Raw genomic sequence first — 18,543 nt, 5'->3', positions numbered from 1 at the left:
GAAAATTCAGAGAGCTCGCACACCCACAGTAGCCAAGTGTGCACATTGCCCATTTTGCATTTTGTCATGTCTCCTTTTTCGAAGAATACAGCAGGACAGTGCACACCCCCACACACACATATACACACGCCTTGTGCCTGTCCACGATCCTAAGTCTTAAGGATTATATATGAGCTGTCAATACTCGATCAATACCTTGTCTTGTTAGCTAAATGAATGTTGTAGTCAGCCAAAACGGTGACTGCAGTTGTAATAAAAGCTGATCATTTCTAATCCATAAAGTCAAAAACAAGTTGTCTTTTAATTAAACCCTATTTAGTCATTACTCATAAAAAAAAACAAAAAAAACATTGCTCTGTGTTTGTCTCAGCAGACAAACACTAGTGTGCCAAAATTTTAATTGACATCTGTTGTTTGTTTCTCTTTTAGGTTTATTCTCTCTTTTTTTTTGTGCGTCATTTCCCTTGATTATTCCTCCTCTGTTTTTTTATTTTAAACTGCTGTTTTTCTGCTAGATCAACTGATTACAACAGCAGCACAAACATTTAAACCAAAAACAAACTTTATAGTTTTAGTTTCAAGGCATCATTATTCAGTGTACTGGCTGATTTTACAAATTAAGCTAAAGTTAATTAAGTTGTATCTTGTGCGCTAAACTGCAGAGAAGGTTTGTTTTACAGACGCTGAAGCAGTGATCCTTTTCCTTGTGTGAGAAAAGTTAAAGCACTGCACCTCACAATTTTTATCAATGATTGACAAGAAAAAAAGGATCCGTGTTTAATTTTGGTTAAATGAAGGTCAGCGTGATAGCTTCAGAAAACCCTTTTATGTTTTTCACAACAAAGTCATATTCATTCACTTTTATTTGCACCGCAACTAGTAGCTGAGTATTTCATATTATCACGTATCTTTATGTTATACCTTTGGATAATTTCTTTTTTTTTAAAAAAACAATGCCGCTGTCAAGTAATGTTGTCTGTCACAGGGCAGAATCACAGACAACCAACCAGTCTATGGGCCGGGCTTGTTTATACTGTCATCGGTCTTTGCCAGATGTGGAGAAGACTGAATTAATAACATACAGAGAGCCGAATTGAAACCAATTATTAAAAACAATGAAAAGTGTCCACAGCTGCATTTCTCCCATTTGTGGCGAAGGTCGTTGTCACTCCCTTTCCTATTGTGGCCCACTTTTCAACCAGTCAGCATTAGACCTACACTTTCATCATTCAGGTTGTGTAACATGCTGTAGGGTTTTTGGAGGACTGCAATGCAAGCATATTTGCATACGTTGGATACCCCTCTCCATAGCCTCTGCACAGACAATTACCCAAACAGAGCAGAGCTCTGCCATAAATTAAACATCAAAGTTTGTTTGTTTGTTTTTTACCAAAAAATGAGTTTAAGTCACAATTATCAGGTGACCACAAATCTTAAAAAAAATTGCTAACCTGTGTCAGCTGAATGCATTTCTGGGTTGAGCAGTCTAAGCAGACAAGTCCAGACCAACCTCTCTCTGGCTACTTCTTGCAGCTCGTCCAGCGAGACACCGTGGTGTTTCCAGTATGTCACAAAACTCTTCCCCCAGGAGGCATCCAGGAGAGATCCTGATCAGAAATCAAGACCACTTGAACTTGAGCCAAGACCAATGTTAAGAAGAAGCAGCTCTACACGAGCTTCTTCTGAATGACTGTGCTCCTCACAATCTCTAAAGGACTGCCTTGCCACCTGTCGGGGGAAGCTAATTTCTACCACTCTTATCTATAATCTCATTGTTTCGGTCACTATTCACCAAGCCGGTGGGATGAGGGTTAAAAGGTGACGTAAGTCTTCTCACAGTTTTCAGATTTGCCACATTGCTGCACTGCATAAAGCATATGCATGGCCTCTTTGTTATTAATGGAGCTTGCATACAGGTTCACTGAAAATATTAAGTTTCTGTCATGTTAACAAATGATGCAGCATGCTCATAATCAGGCAATCTAAAGAAGTGTGCATCTTTTTCTAAAGTGTAGCTGTGTTGCCATTAACAGAGAGAAAGGAGAAGTATGAATACACAGACACAACAAGGAAAGGGTGGTAGCTCAGACAGCCCTGCTAGCTGGTCTGTTTTGCTGGGCCATCAGGTGGGCAAGCGTGACTAAAAAACTCTAGTAATGTCCACAGCTCTTACAAAGACACAAATATATTTAAAAAAAATAGAGTTATAGGAATTCAACAAGAGGTTGGATCACAAAATCTGCATGAAACTTTGTCCCTGTTATTATTTAATGCTTTCATTATTTTATTTTGTTCAGTTCTATTCATTTATTTATTGGTTTAAGATGAAAGCCAACATTCATCTCATCCCCAGCACAACAGCAGCAGCCAAGAATCACTGGGTGGTGGAATATCAATTTTGGATACAGAGTGGAGGAAATGAAAAACATTTCAAACAGAAACACCATCTGCCAAAATTGTTGTGACACTGATGTAAATTATGTAGCAGTTCATGTCAGTACTTCTGGCTTGATAATTACTGCCGCAAAGGCAGTGTTTATTTACTGTTAATCCTGAAATCAATGTCACATGATTGCACAAGCACATTCACAGATAAAATATAAGTGCAGCTGGGAGAGGGGGGGCTGATTGCTGACAGAAAAATTAAATAATCAGAAAGGTTGAAATGAAAATCACATCTTCCACATTGCTTGGATGTGAAATAACAAAATCCACTTGATGTTCAATCTGTTTGGTGCCTTCCAGCCCTTCATGCCATCTTTGTCCATCAATCTCACATGAGGAGAAAGATTGGATTAACTTCATTTTTTTTTCCAAGTAGTGTTGCTTTTTTTAAAAAAAAAAAAAAAAAAGTAAAATTATTTGGCAATCTGCCTCTGGCTTCAGAAAATAGCAGTAACCTCGTTTTGGATGCAATATCACAACTAGATGAATATGCAGCTGGCAGTGGAATCATCCCTCCTCATTCAAGTCCAAATAATGTCTTTCAAACCAGAAAGGCACTTTCAAATGCCATCCTCTGCAGATGTCACTGACCGACTTCATAGTTTAAAAGAAAGTGATTCTAACGTATACTGAAAAATCCTTTCTTGGCCCGTGCACCACTTCTCCAAGTTTTATGAAATTCAGCTTGCGAGTTGCATGATCCTGCTGACAGACATCTAAACAGATAAGACAGTTGGTAATGATCGCATGCCTCCACCTCGGCACGTGCTCCGGCAAAGGATTAAATCTATGAGTTTTCTCTGCTGAATGTTTTCCTTTTGTCTTCACAGTTCATGCCTACAAAGCACACTTTTATTCACTGGCTCAATCCCATTATCTCAGAGGCTAAAAGAGTTGCTTTTCTTCCTATCCATCTACAGATTCAACTGACCTGACTTTGCAAATATTTTTTGTAATCCTTTACCCTTGTGCATTTGCCCTCGATGTTCCTGCTAACGCCTACTCGCATTCATTTCCTTTCCATAAAAGTCTTCCTTGCCCTATGATCTGAAATCAAACAATGATTCAGTTCCTTTTACTGATGAATACAGGCTATACTGACACATGCTCACCTCTCTGCTGTTTATCATTAATTAATATGATTTGTTCTCCCACCATCGTTTTTATTATTCAGATACTTCTGAGCATCCTTCGGTGAACTTGCATGCCTGTTGTCTGTTCTTTGTACTCCAACTGTGAACTAAAATGAACTTTGATTCTCACTGAAGACTCCCATCTGTCATCAAAGCTGAAAGTCTAAAATGAGCTTTTTATCTGGATGGAGGATGGGAGTTGTCCTGAAAGGGAAATCAATATAGCTTTAAAACATCAAAATGCACAGACATGTTTAAAAATGGCTTCTCCCAGCATGTCCTAAAATAAAAGACACACTTACACAGGACAGGAGGGTGCAGCAAAACCGAAGGTATAGTGACAGCTCTTGTTTTTGTGGAGATTCTGGTACCAGTTTTTTAACACATTCAAAGCAACTGCTGATTGGGATATGCTAATCAGGATACTGTTTTTGCTCATCTTTGTGGCAACGCAACCCTGGTAAAAAATCTGTTTGAAAGGGCGCTTTGATAATGATACTGAAATGAACACAGATGACTGTGCAAATGAAATCGAACCCCTATTCTTTAACTGTAGTCTCCTGATGAAGAAGGAGAGTGGAAAAACAAAAAAGCTCACATTGGAAAGCTAAGCAGCAACAAACATTGATTGAAATTAAACCTAATCCCCAAGCGTAAAATAAATGGGAGTGGAAAAAAATGTGCGGCTCCAACATAAACAAAAAAAGTCAGCTGAGACTGAAGAAGTCACTTGGATGAGTGATGAAACGTTTCTCCCACTGAAAACGCTACATTCAGATGAACACGATAAACTTTTGGACATTTACTTACCTGGATGGATATCTTAACACTACTCTAGACTAAATCTAGGGTGGAAAAGGTTAAGAACACACATGTACCCTGTTTCAAAGTCAAATGACAACAACCCAGGAGTCCTTAATTTATTGCATTGGTCTTTGGTTGTTCATTTATCCATTAATCGTTTTTCGTTTGGTTAATTTTCTATGTCTTCTCTTTCTTTTTTTAAAACTATTTTAAAGGAACTTATTGGTCTTTAGCAATAGTTCTGTAGACTTTCTGTAGGTCTTTCCATGTTTTTCCTTTGACATTGGTTGCTTTTTCAGTCCAGTCCTGATCTTTTCGGATGAATTTTTGTTTTTGTTTAAGTCACTATGAATCATTCAGTGCAAGCATAAAAAGGCATCTCTGTTTCTAGCAGCTAGTTGCAAAAACAGATAATTTGTTTCCATTTCTTTAACAGAATCTATGAAAAATATTAAAAATAACACGTTTTGATGGACATAAGACACCTACAAGGTGTTTACAAAGACCTGGTAGCCAAGACCTTCCATCCTTGGCCACGGTGTGCCGTGTGTACTTAAGTAATAAGAAAAAAACAGTGACCTGACACAGGACCTGAGAGATCCATGTGGCCTTACAGCTAATCTAGCTGCTATTTGCTGAGGCTTCGTCAGTGTCTATGGAAGAGTGGCTGTGAACGAGTCATTTTTAAGGAAGAAAACCAACAAGGAAATAGAATAGAGATATGTTACATTTCACAAGGACTGAACTCAGAATTAGTCACAAGAGGTCTTATCCAATCCAACTTTTACATTTGCGTTCAAATTGTTATACGCGTGGAGGAAAGGGGTAAAATAGTGAATGTCAGCAACCATCTCTAAATTATGGTGGAGGCTACATCATGGTTTGGGCCTGTATTTTAGCCAGTGGTGTTCGGGATTTTTCCATTGGTCCTGAGTGCTGGTCACATCTTGACATAGGTCCCAAGTACAAAAGTCAGTGTTGCCCAAGAAATCATTTCCTAGTTTTCAGCTCCAGTGCAAACTGCTTATGAGTATCTTTCAATCCAGTCAATGTGAGTAGCATATGCAAGAAAAGGTTCACTGCACAAGAAAGTACAAACAGATAAAATACAGATACTAAGCAACTTATTATAGTGAGAATAACTGCAAAAAACAACCGGGCAAAAGAACCGCCTCTTACAAATTGTATAAGAAACAAACTAGGGGTTAAGTAGTTAATTGGAGAACTAGAAAATATATACAAAGAATATTTTTCTGTCTCAATGCAGGCTGTCAAATATAAGGATTTGCAGCTTTTCTTCATTTACATCTTTTGAAAGTGAGCCACTTTGGGTTACTACTGACGACGACTAGAAAGGAAAACTAAAGCAATCAAAGGCGCAACTGGAGATTAGAGAAGCTTTTTTCCCCCACACTATAGACGATCATCCAACTCATAGAAATTTAATGAAGGGATTAATGAAAATGATCATTAGTTGCAGCATTAAAATGAAATATTATGTGAGACGTATATAATTAAAAGCAAAGTTTAACCTGCTTTTGGCACAGCAAACAGTTCTGGTAATCGGTTGGTATTTTTCAGGCATAAACAATATTCACCGGTTTCATCTTCTGTGTTTTGGACTTGTCAGCACAACAAGTTAATTAAAGTTGTAAACTAAACCCTGCTAAGCAGCTTTTCTGTGTGTTTTCTTTCCATTTTCAGACAAAGAATTGGTTATTTTTAATGATAAAATCAATTGTAAAAATACTTGCAGCCCTGCTCAATTATGCTTTTCCTGTGCTTGCTTGCTTTCAGTTTCACTCAGTCTTTGCAAAAATTACTTGATCACTTACTTTTAACCAGGCTGTTAGGCACCATTTAACCAGTAAATAGCTTGTTTCTAATGAGACTCTGCATTTAGATGATGCATGTCAAAGTCTACAGCACAGTCAGACAAATGACAATGCAAAGGGAGCGAAATACTTGACAACATAGAACAGCTTATTGTATCATATATTCTAAAAAATAATACATAATGATGAGAAGAGCCGCGGTTTTAATAATCACGCAGATTTGTTTGTGTGCTGTTATATTTATGATTCTCTACTTTGCATGATTTGCCATGAGACAACGTTCCAAACAAATCTGTTCAAGAATGAGCCTTGATAATGGCACTGAGATGAACGCAGCAAAATGTGGAAATGAAATCAGACATCTATTCTTGAACTACAATGCCCTGATGGGGAGAGACAAAGGAGGAGGAGGGAAGGGCGTACAGGTAAATTAGATTGAAAGGGAGAGAGAAGGACCAGTCAGCCGAATGTCGAGGAAATGGAAATAAATCAAAAAGCCTGAAAAAGAAATGATATACTGTGGTAAGATGGAAAAGAAGCGAGTAGCAGGAGGGAGGAAAGAGAGAGCAATGTCAGTGAGGAACTCTGAGGAGGAAATCAGCTGCTTTCTAATGGGCGCTGATTGCATCTCCTCCTAAATGTCAAGTACATTTCCATTTAAAGTGCCCCACTACTTAAAAAGGCATGATGAGAGGCACACCCAGACCACACACTCACACACACCCCCACACATACGTACGTGGGCTAATACACGCAGTCACACAGTTCACAGATTCACAAACACAAACAGGAAGGTAAACACATGTAAGCAAATGGCACAAAAATGCACGCAAGAACATTTGTCATTTCTTCAAACATCTCTAAGTTCATGAATCATGCCAAAGTGACACATCAGCCAGGATACACTTCAGTCTCATCAATAACATCCTCACACACACTCACACACTTCTTTAGCCTTCATTTTCAACCCACCCTCAAATCTGCTCTGAACCAATGAGGCATGTGCTCCCACCGGGGTTTGGTAATGAGTGCCAATCAGGATCACCGTAGCCAACAGCGAAGACCAGGAAGATAGATGAGTGGCCAACAGGCCCCACTGCGCTGGAGTGAACAGAGCTCAGGGATACATTCAATATGTCACAATAACACACACATGGTCTACCACCCCAACAGCCCCATACACACACACACACACACTGAAAAAGCTTGGTGCGTGACAAGAACACATTTTCCCAGCATCTGCCAACACGCAGAAACGGAGGCAGCCGTTCTTTATTATCTTCTCTGTCACATATGCACAACAAAGGAAGCTCACAGGCATTCATGAAGTAGTCACAAAAAGCTTGCACAAACACAATATGTGCGCATGCAATTTCACACTCTCGCTTTCTTTATTTTCAATCAGCTCAGCGACCGCAATTCTCACGTCCAAAGTGCTCTAATGCAAACAAAGCACTTACATATAACAACATCTCAGCATTACTTTCACAACTTCATGAAATGAACTAATGTAATAGGAAACTAAAGTCCACCTTGTGATAGTCTCACACTATCCACAACACCACTAAGTTTCTGAACCACACCAATATTCAAACTCACTGTGATGTTAAACACAGAGCGGAAAAGTGTTATGACTGAAAAAAAAACCTGTCCGTAGACACATAAATGCCTGCCAAAACCTTCTGTGTGGTAGTCTCATCTACAGTCGATGACTTCTACTGCATTGTGCATTAATATGCTGGGCATAGCAGCAGGAGGTTACAGGAGATGGGGTACACCTGGGGTCCAGCTCAGGATGTGGCAAGGGTTAAATGGAGGGAACTTGTTGTGACCTTATATTCCACTCCTGGATGAAGAGATAAGAAGAATAAACAACGTGATTTTTATTTGTATGCTGTTCCTAGTAAGGTGCTCTGAGCTCTCTGTGCATCAAGAATGCTAAAATCTTCCTTTTTAAGTGTATTGCAAGAGAGGACATAAGGTGTGACTTTTTGTACTTACACATCCTTATCCAATACTACACGAGTATGTATGGTGAATATTATACCATAGTGTGTGTGTGTGTGTGTGTGTGTGTGTGTGTGTGTGTGTGTGTGTGTGTGTGTGTGTGTGTGTGTGTGTGTGTGTGTGTGCAGAATTGGATATTAGCAGCATCAGCATCAGTGCGCATCTGACATGCACCGATCAGGTACAATATTATGACCACTTGTGTGATATTGTGTTGGTCCCTTTTTGCTGCCAAAACAGCCCTTACCAGTTGAGGCATGGACTATCTTAGACCCCTGAAGGTTTTCTGTAGTTTCTGGCATCAACATGTTAGCAACAGATCCTTTAAGTTCTGTAAGTTTGGCCTGATCCTCCATGGATCAGGCTTGTTTGTCCAGCAAATCCCACAGATGCTTGATTTTATTGAAATCTGGGAATTTGGAGGTCAAATCAACACCACAAACTCATTGTTGTGCTAATCAAACCATTCTTGAACCTTTTTTGCTTTGTGGCAGGGTGCCTTGTCCTGCTGAAAGAGGCCACAGCCATCAGGGAATACCGTTTCCATGAAAGAGTGTACGTAGTCTGTAACAATGCTTGGGTAGGCGATACCTGTCAAAGTAATATCCACATGGATGGCAGAACCCAAGGTTTCCCAGCAGAACATTGCCCAAAGCATCACACTGCTTTCTTCCCATCCGTGCATCCTGGTGCCAGGTGTTCCCCAGGTAAGCAATTCAGATACACCCAGCCGTCCATGTGATGTAAAAGTAAACATGATTCACCAGACAAGGCCAACTTCATGGGCTTCATGGTATCATGGGCCCACTGTTGGTACTTTAGGCGATGGACGGGGGTTTTCACATACGCATGAAACTGTGATGCACTGACTATTCTGACACTTTTCTATCAGAACCAACATGACGTTTTCCAGAAATTTGACCTACAGCAGCTCATCTGTTGGATCGGATCACATGGCCTTCACTCCCTAAGGGCATCAGTGAGCCTTGGCTGCCTATGACCTTGTCGCTGGGTTACCACTGTTCCTTCCTTAGACCACTTTTGATAGATTCTGACCACCACACCTTAATATACCACCACTAACAGGTGCCACGATAAAGAGATTATAAGTGTTATTCACTTCACCTGTCAGTGATCATAATGTTATACCAGTTTGCTGTATCTGTAATCTGTAATTATGTGTCCCTGAGAAGAGAAAGTGAGGCTGTTTGAGAGTCCTACCCAGTATTTAGCATGGTTTTATATAATGAGTAAGTTAAATAAATATCTCTCTGACAGTCTCAGTAAAGACTGAAAGTTATCTTTGTAAAGATATAAATTATGAACAAGCTATTGCACTGATTGCATTAGAATTGCTATACACTTCATATACTCATTGCAAACATTCACACAAAAATATACTCTGCTACACAGCTCAGACTCTTAGGGTATGAATCAGTGCTCAAAGGCAAATCATACATCTAAATGCGAACATTAGAAAAATGTCCACAATTGTATTAAGAACATGCTAGCACACGCAGCCATATAACATACTCTTCAAACACAGATAACCTTTAAAGCCCACATACTGCACAGCTTGGAATTTTTCACAAGCAGCAAGTGGACCTGTGTAGTAACAGTGTTAACATACGTAGTCAATAACAGCTCAGCGACATGTGCTGTACAGAATATCAATAAGAATATTTTGATATTATATTATATTATATTATATATCATACCACTTACTCTCAGTCAAATGTTAACTAATGCTCCACACACATGGTAATGTGGCCAGAGAACTTAAAAGCTGTGCAACAGTGAATCAGTGCATCAGGAGAAGTAACCTAATGTAATACTGTCTTGATAATGATTAAAATAATTACACAGCTGGAGAAAAGGCTTAATGTAGTGTCACATCAACATAAGCTAATCTGACCCAACTTCAATATTGCAATATTCCTTGATGTTATTTAAAAAATAAGGAAAATAACAGGAGAAGAAATGGCCATGCATTTAAATCCCACTTATTTTGTCATTAAATAAAATGGTCTGTTGCATTTATGCCAACACCATAAATAGCCCAAATAATATTGTAGCATCAACATATACTAGTTTAACCCGCTGCTAGATGGTTGCCAGGTGGCCAATGGTATCATAATACATTAAGTATAAATGAAGTTTTGTGGAGCTAAATTACTGCGGTGAAATTAAGCTGATATAATGCTTTTATAAGCTGTTATAGTTACATAAATGTTAAAAACTGGTCATGTTAGCCCGTTGCTACAGGGTGATGATGATGACATCTTAATATCTGCTACAGATAAGAACCTTCAGTCTCTTATGATGAACTTGTGTGTCAAGTTTGGCTGCTTTGCTCCTGATGATGTAGTTGGCATACAAATAAACAAAAAAAGGCAGTTTTCATGTATTACAGTTATTAAATAACTTCTGGAATCATCATTACAACAAAACTATGTAAGGCTAGTTTCCTCTATTGTTTTTAAAAGCCTAAACATGTAAATAAGTGAAATAACCTTCATCATGCAATCAACTAAAGCTAAGATTCTGAGTGTTTAGCAGCTGAGTTTAAATATGTTGTGTGTAAAGTGTACAGTTCTTTACATCAGTGAAGGAGTGTGATATGTAAAGTCTCCTGAAGAAAACGTGCTAATGAGAAAGTACTGCTAATACACCAGGAACAAGCACTCACTGATGCTGATGAGTGTATCAGTGTTAGTGGTGTAGATACAGTATAATAGTGTTAAAGTATGAGCAGCCAAGTGTTAAAAAAACAGAGTTGACAACTTCAGCAAATAAGGGAGACAGTTCTCAGACACAAATGTATTAATTAGTGATATGCAAGTGATGAGACAGAGTGAGAGGCGCTGGAGAAGTTGATGATATGACTCAGAAATTACGTCAGCATGAAGTACTGAGGAAAGGAGCTGCAGAGATTTGGGAAATATATTTTGATTGAAGCTGTTGATGTTTGGAGGGGTGGGGGGGGGGGGGGGCAGCTAGTTTTTAGTACTGTGTGAATCACATTTGCATTTTTTATTAATCTGAAGGAAGCTCCACGCACCTGCAAAAACACTGGGAGACCATGAGAGTTTTTTATATTCAGTGGATGATGGCAAAGACAGAAAGAAACGCTAAAGGCATTAAAAAGCTTTACAGAGGATAGTGTACCAGAATACTTATAGCCACAGAAGCGCAGTCAAGACCAAGACAGTATTTTCCATGTAATCCAAGTACAATAAGCAAGTTTTTACTCTTGAGAGAATTTAATTGTTTGGTAAACTTAATTTCTTAAGCTTGACAGCTCATAAAAAATTAAAGAAGTAAATAAAAAATCAAATATCCATCATTTGCCAATTTGTGCTACTTTAAGGCAAGAATCACCCACAGCAGGTGGAGGAAAGAGAGAGTAGTTCAGAAGTGATGACCACAGAACGTAACCCTGGCTCGTTCTTCTCACTGTATCTTAATAAAGCCTCACAGTCTATTCTGCCCTTGTCAGCGCTTGTTAACCTGCAGATTGATTCTTCTGGACTACTGTACATCTTCTTTAATTAAAGTCACCGGCTAATCTGGCTTTCTACCAAGCTGTGTAGCTGTCATCACACGACGATTGCAGTTGAGTATATCCCATTAGATTTGCATGCATTGAAAAAAGGAGAGGTAAAGTGATCTGAATATTTTAACGTGCATCAAAAAGCATCAAAACAGAATGTAACCCTGTCTAGTTCTTCTCACTGTTCTTCTCACTGCATCAAAATGGAGCCAGTACACTATACTTTCAATATAATTCAATATATGATTGTGTTAAAACCCAGTGACACGTGTGGATGAGATGGAAAGCCCCTAAGATCATAAAAAATGTGTGTTTACATCAAAGCAATAAAATTTTAAAGGATTTGTTAATTAACCTAAATGGCGTTTAATGATACACAAAAGCTTACAAGCACTTAAACACATTGAAATAAACATTTTGTAAGTTACAATTAATAATATGGTGAATGCTAGTTTCACTATGAATAATCCGGTGAAATCCTTTTACTGGGAAAAACTTTATTTTCACCGTTACCCTGTGAAGAGAAAGAGAAAAACATATATTCAAACCATCACGATGATAGGCTTATTTAGTAATTTGTGCAGTTTTGTCTTTTTTAAAACGTTGATATGCCTTCACTAAATAACAGTGTTTATCACACAATATGAATGTTAATTTTATGCTTGGTTTGGCCAAAAAATTATACATTTGCTAACATATTTGGACAACATATGCCCAAACATTTATTTCCCTGAAGCAGTTATTTCTGGGAAAGAAAGCTTCAGCAGCTGTTAGTTTTTTCGTGTCTTTTTTTTCCACCCATGCATTTCATGTACAAAAGTAACCAGTAAAAGCACCCATTAACTTACCCCCATTTTACAATTATCAAGAGATCTGTCAGGGACAGTTTCAAGGTTTGGCAGAGTTAATTATATTTAATAAGGGCTCACAAGGAGAGACGGTGCTTTAGTAAATGAGGTAGTAAAACTCCATTTATCTCCCAAAGACAATAAATAGCCACCATCAGGACACAGCATAAGGACACAATACAATATTTCTTCATCCCACACAAGACATGTGTAAGTGACAGTGCTTGGTGCTGTGTGAGAGATGAGAACTGAAGAGAAAAAAGAACCCATTTGTGCATCGATCACTTTTATGCCCCTGGTCTGTTTGCATATTTTAGACCTATAAACAACATGAATGATGTGCCGTGTAATGCACCATAATCGAGATTTATTCGGAGGGTGTATGGGAAGGAGATGTTCATGATCTGAGAATCAGGAGGGGCAGTTGCAGCTGTGTGTGCGTGCTTGTGTATGTGTGTGTGTGCTGTGATTTATTTGATTTAATTAGATCGCCGATGTAAAACAGCTCGCAGGGGGGGGAAAGGTAAAAACGAGTGCCGAGGGAGGCATAAATAACACCACGCTCTTTCCTTCCTCTCTGGCTTTTTTCTTCCTCTGGCTCTCCTTTTCTCTCTGATCTTCCCTCTGCCTGTATACAATCTCTCTTTTTTTTCCCTTTTTTTCCCCCCCATGTTCCACTGGACTCCTTTTCTTCAACCCTATCCTCTTTTATGCTTCCCTCTGTCTTGGTTTTACTTCACATCTCACCTCCCTCTCTCTACCTTCTCCTCCCTCTGCTCCGCTCCCAGCTGAATAATGATAGGGGGTAAACACCTCATTAGGCTAAAAGGCCCACAGGAACAATCAGAGACATGGTACTCAGTCCAACCTGTTACTCTGAATGTTCAGAGAAGCATTTTGAACACGGCAGGGCAAAGAGACATCCCACACAGTAAAGGGGGAGTGGGTGGTTTGAGTCATTTGATGGAACGGTTTTTATTTTTGTTTTAAATAGATGGCCAAACTGCATCCTGGCAACAAGATGTGCACGCAAAGTGTCACCTGTGCTTCTACAGCAGGTTATTAAAACACTTGTTGTTGTTAACTTTGTCTGAAAGTGAGGAAGAACTCACACAACCATGAGTAGCTGATTTATGCCGAGCAATCAGCGGAGGTAAGAGACATAAATCTACACTCTCCGGTAGTAACTGCCAGTAAAAGTAGTTCATCCAGCATCACAAACTTCTATCACCTCATCACATCCACCCATCTTACCTACACAAGGTCAGGAACTTTTGAGCAGGCTTGAATTTCCTAACACGTCGAGTGAAAAAAACATCCTTGATTTGAGAAAGTATTCTCAGACTGCTGCTGAAGATTTCAGCAGTCTGAATCAGAAGACACTCCCAGCAGAGTGAAAAGTGGCCGGTCAGCTGAAGCCCCATATTTCACAGACATATGAAAGTCTTTCCATTCCCTCTGCAAACGCACAACGGCAAATAAGTGCTCTCCAGCAACATCAAACTATTTCTTTAAGGTTAACTATTTCTTTCTTTTTTTTTTCCCATCACGGTGCCACACAGCTTTACTATAAAACCTCTTCTCGACTCTTCAGCCCGTCTCCACTTTTAGGTATATCAAAGCCCAACAGCGAGTACACTTAATATTTCATACCGCAGTCAAACCTCGGCTCTGTGCATGATTAGTAAAACTGAGTGTACAGCACCAGGTAATTCCACAGTAGATAAGCTGTAGCATTGTTTTTACAAGGAGAATATAGTTCTACAGGCTGCTGCTGTTGGTTTAGATGTATATGTTGTGCATCAATGCGAGGACATACAACACGTCTATGTGACTTCCACACTTGTTTCTTTGGCAGTCATTGCAAATATACATAATACTTGCTTCATGACTTATGCATGTTAAGCACTAATGTGTGGCAACAAATTTATATGAATTCTAAAAATGTGCTGGTTTACTGGCATTAACTAAGGAGTAGCTTCTCATGACCTTAAGATGCATCATGTGTGAGTTCAAAGATTAATCATATATGAAGCAGTTTGCTCGCCAAGCACTTTAACTGTGGGTCAGCTTCTGGTTTAGTAGGCAACTCTCTTGTGTATTTCCCACACCGCCGTACATCAGTCAGCAGTATCCTCCACTCCCATTGATTGCTCCAATCACTCGCCTCAAAGTCCAGATTAGTTTTACTCAGGACCCGCCCATTTAGGGTCACCAACAGTTGCATTGACTGTCATCTACACAAGTCATTAGATTTTATTGGCGTTTCTCTAGCTGCTACATCGCCATTTGTCTCTTCCTGTGTGTACGCCCCATCAGGGCTGTGATCTGTGCTAGCATTCATCCAGCTTTACTGTTATTAACTATAACAAGAAAAAAAAGTACTGTAGCAAAACCTTCACAACATTTTTAATATTTGACTCATTTATGCCAGATTGGATCTTTCGATGCTTGACTTAAGACAACAACATGCCCTATGGAATAATAACAAGTTAACAAATCATTTCAAGCATTATTCATATGAATGCCTTTATCAATGTTACTGATATACAAAGTGGTTTATACAGGGGGAAATAATCCACAACAGCCAACTTCAGATGAAATGTTCTTAGTAGGTATACAGTATCACTCTGTGACAATAATGCAAAGTCATCTTCTTCCAAAGTGCTGCCTAAAACATTAAGGAAAAACAAATATGTTAATCAGTCAGCATTATGCACTGTAAACTTGATGTTTAAAAAGATACTGGCTGTTATAATTAGCTTAAATGAACTGTAATTTACTCTGAGGGCAATTTCTAGCACTTGAAAAACTGAAACCTATTACCAGAACAACAGCTCTAGGGAACTTCTCTGTTATTTGATAGCCCATTCTGGGCTCAGACACACACTCAAACACAAATATCACACACAGTAAAACAAACAGTTTGGACAAATTGCAGACATAAGCTTTCAAAAAGTGGCTGGGAGTAAAAACTACGGCAAATGCATAATGAAATGCACTCATACAACATATAAAAATATTACTGTCATTCTCACAATTAGTCTAAAAACCTCCTAAAGTCTGATATTGAATTACAATACATATTGTAATTGCACATTTCTGTTATTACATGAACAAACTTACCTTGTTTTCAGTTATTAAACTGTAACTTTACTCACTTATTATCTGCTATATATTCAAACAGAATGAACATGACATCAATATTCATGAAAACTCAACTTTTCTCAGAATATGAATTGAAATGTAATGACCTGAGGACTGATCTTTTCCCCCCACTAACCTTTCATCTTTAAACTCTGACCCACAAAGAACTCTATGAACTGCTGGTGGCGATAAAGGTGTTGGGTGTGCTTGCTTTAATGGCCTTGTGGGCTGTTAAAGGCCCATCAGCCACGCGGGGGGAGCAGCTGGGACTCAGAGGGTTGTTGAGCGTCGCGTTGAAGGTGCCCTTCAGTAGTGTGTTCATAATACTTGGACTCAACTGTAGAGACATAAACAAAACAGAGATGAGGGACAATGAAGGATGATGAAAAGTTAAATGGGTGTTCTCGGCCACCCCTCATTTCTTCACATGTTGCTTGGAACATATGCAAGCATACCTGGAAATACAGGTTATAAAGCAAAACGTTTGTATAATTCTAATGAGCTTGATGAAAGTCAATATTTGGTATGGCCAGTATTATTCTCATAGCCTGATCTATCTATTACTTTTGCAAAAAAAGTAATTAGATTACTGTTACTTTCCCGTAAGCAGGTTCGTTCCTGCGTTACTAAACTGTGATTTTGTTTGTGAGAGTGTCTCATGAAAATGAGCAGTAACAGATGTGTGTAGATCAACAATGAATAATAGTGCGGGACAGAGTACGACCATGTAGCGTTTAAAGGTTGGAAGTACTTGCATTACTTTAAGTTGGATTCTGTAAAAAGTGACAAAAACATTAGCGTCCGCTGTACACTCTGCGTGGGAAGAAAACTTCTTTCTACAGTGAAAAATTTAAGTTCAAATCTTAGCAAGCAGCGAGCACGCTGCCACAGGAATGTGAAATTCAGAGAAAAAACCCCGGATCCCCCCACTGACATGAGCGCTGTGGCTACCACATCCAATTCAGCTGGGGAAACTTCCACCGGCCCCACTCCTGCTAAACAGGTGAAAATAGACTTGAGAGCGACAGGACTTGGTGCTGCTGAACCTTTGTTTTTATTTATTTATTTTTTTGCTGTGTTTTACTTGCATCTATTTGAAAGAGTGAGTGTAAACACAAAATATAATTTTATTTTATGTGCTGGAATATGCAGAAAATAGGTTTAAATGTTAAACAAATTTCTTCATGTCAAAGACTGTTGCATATAATTTAATTTCTGCTTGATGCAATGTGCATAAAGTTAAAAGATTAAAACTAATAAAAAAAATTAAAATGACACTTTTTCATTTAATTAAATTTTATATGATATTTTATGCATAAAAAATAGAATTGGGCTGAAAGGTCTATTGCTTTATTATGTATTCAGGTTGTGTATCATGTTTTTTTTAAAAGGAAACTAAGTAATACGGTAACTAATTACTTTTGAAAATAAGTAATCAGTAAAGTAACTGGATTACTTTCTCGGAGAAGTAATTAGTAACTAATTACTATTTTCAACTAACTTGACTAACACTGGTGGTGAAGATGCATGTCTCAGGTCCTGTGTCAGGTCTTTGTTGGATTCTTTTCAGATTCTTTCAGGCAATTTTCGTCTGCTATATATAGTTTTTTAGGTCTGTCACTTTTCACACTGACACCATTTTCAGATATGTCCTTTTATCCATTTGGCTAATGCCTCTTTAGGTAGAAATGGAAACTAACTATGTGTTTTTGCAAAAGGCCGCTATTAACAAAGTACCAAAAGATATAAATTAACATTGGTTCTTTGCTACGTTTGTCTGTTATGTGTAGACACAACACTGGTTCACTTAAGTTAGGTGGCTTTTTATGCTTGAATGATTCATAGGTCAGTGTTAAGTGGCTTAACAAAGGAGAAAAAAAACATTCTTCTCAAAAGACACAGAACTGAACTAAAAATGAGTGAAAACGCAGCCAGTGTCAAAAAATCTTTAAAAAGACCTTCAAGCCTAGGTTATTGCTGAAGATCACTTTAAAATCTGGCTCTTTCCAAAGAAAATCGTAAAGAATGATATGAGGCTCAAGACTTTTGCACATTACTGTATATTTTTAAAAAGCGAAAGAGAAGAAATAGAAAATTAACCAAATAAACCCCAAAACAATTAATGCATAAATGAATAACTGGAGGCCAATGCAATAAATTCAGGACTCATGGGTGGTTGTCATTTGACTTTAAAACAGGAGTAATGAAGTGTTCTTAACATTTAGGGATTTAATCTAGATAAACTTCAGTGAATTCACTCACAGTGTATGATCCTGCTGACAAAGGTTTTGTATTGTCTTTTAACACACATGGTCTGCACACTTACTAATTTCTTGACGAAGCTTAAGAAATTAGTAAGTGTGCAAATTTATACTAAATTTCTTCAAATTTATACTAAATAACATATATTATATTATGGTCAAACATTTTGTTCAGTCCTACCATAGACTGGTAACAGATCCAATGATATAAAGCCCAAATAATTTAAAATTAAATAATTATCTGAAGAGCTTAATTATTTCCAATATGCTTTTAGAGCGAGGGGTCATTAAGGTTAAAATCACAAACATGACTCCAAAAACCCTTACAAATACTGAGTCTGTTAGTCCATGCTGGAGGGGGAGTCTTACAGAGGAAAAAACTAAACAAAACACCACGTTCACTTCAAAGTCTGCCCTCTAAAATCACCTCCCAAAAAACCCACAGACATACACACATATATATGCTCTATGTACTCACACACTTCATCAGCTGTCCTACTCAGGTACTGC

At 38.3% G+C, this 18,543-nt stretch overlaps 1 protein-coding gene across 4 annotated transcripts in view; it reads right to left on the bottom strand.

The window, feature by feature from the left end:
* Positions 1-15,013: 15,013 nt before the first annotated feature.
* stpg2 (sperm-tail PG-rich repeat containing 2) overlaps positions 15,014-18,543 on the bottom strand; it is a 59,339-nt gene continuing 55,809 nt past the window's right edge. For all 4 annotated transcript variants that reach the window (XM_076890907.1, XM_076890905.1, XM_076890906.1 and 1 more), the window contains 2 exons: positions 15,909-16,109; positions 15,014-15,296 (listed from right to left, as the gene is read on the bottom strand). In XM_076890907.1, coding sequence (XP_076747022.1) covers positions 15,942-16,109 — 168 coding nt within the window. In that variant the 3' untranslated portion in view covers positions 15,014-15,296; positions 15,909-15,941. The remainder of the gene's footprint in view (positions 15,297-15,908; positions 16,110-18,543) is intronic.

This window comes from Maylandia zebra, linkage group LG12, assembly GCF_041146795.1.
Source record: "Maylandia zebra isolate NMK-2024a linkage group LG12, Mzebra_GT3a, whole genome shotgun sequence".
Classification (NCBI taxonomy): domain Eukaryota; kingdom Metazoa; phylum Chordata; class Actinopteri; order Cichliformes; family Cichlidae; genus Maylandia; species Maylandia zebra.
This window is presented reverse-complemented; position numbering and strand designations above follow the sequence as displayed.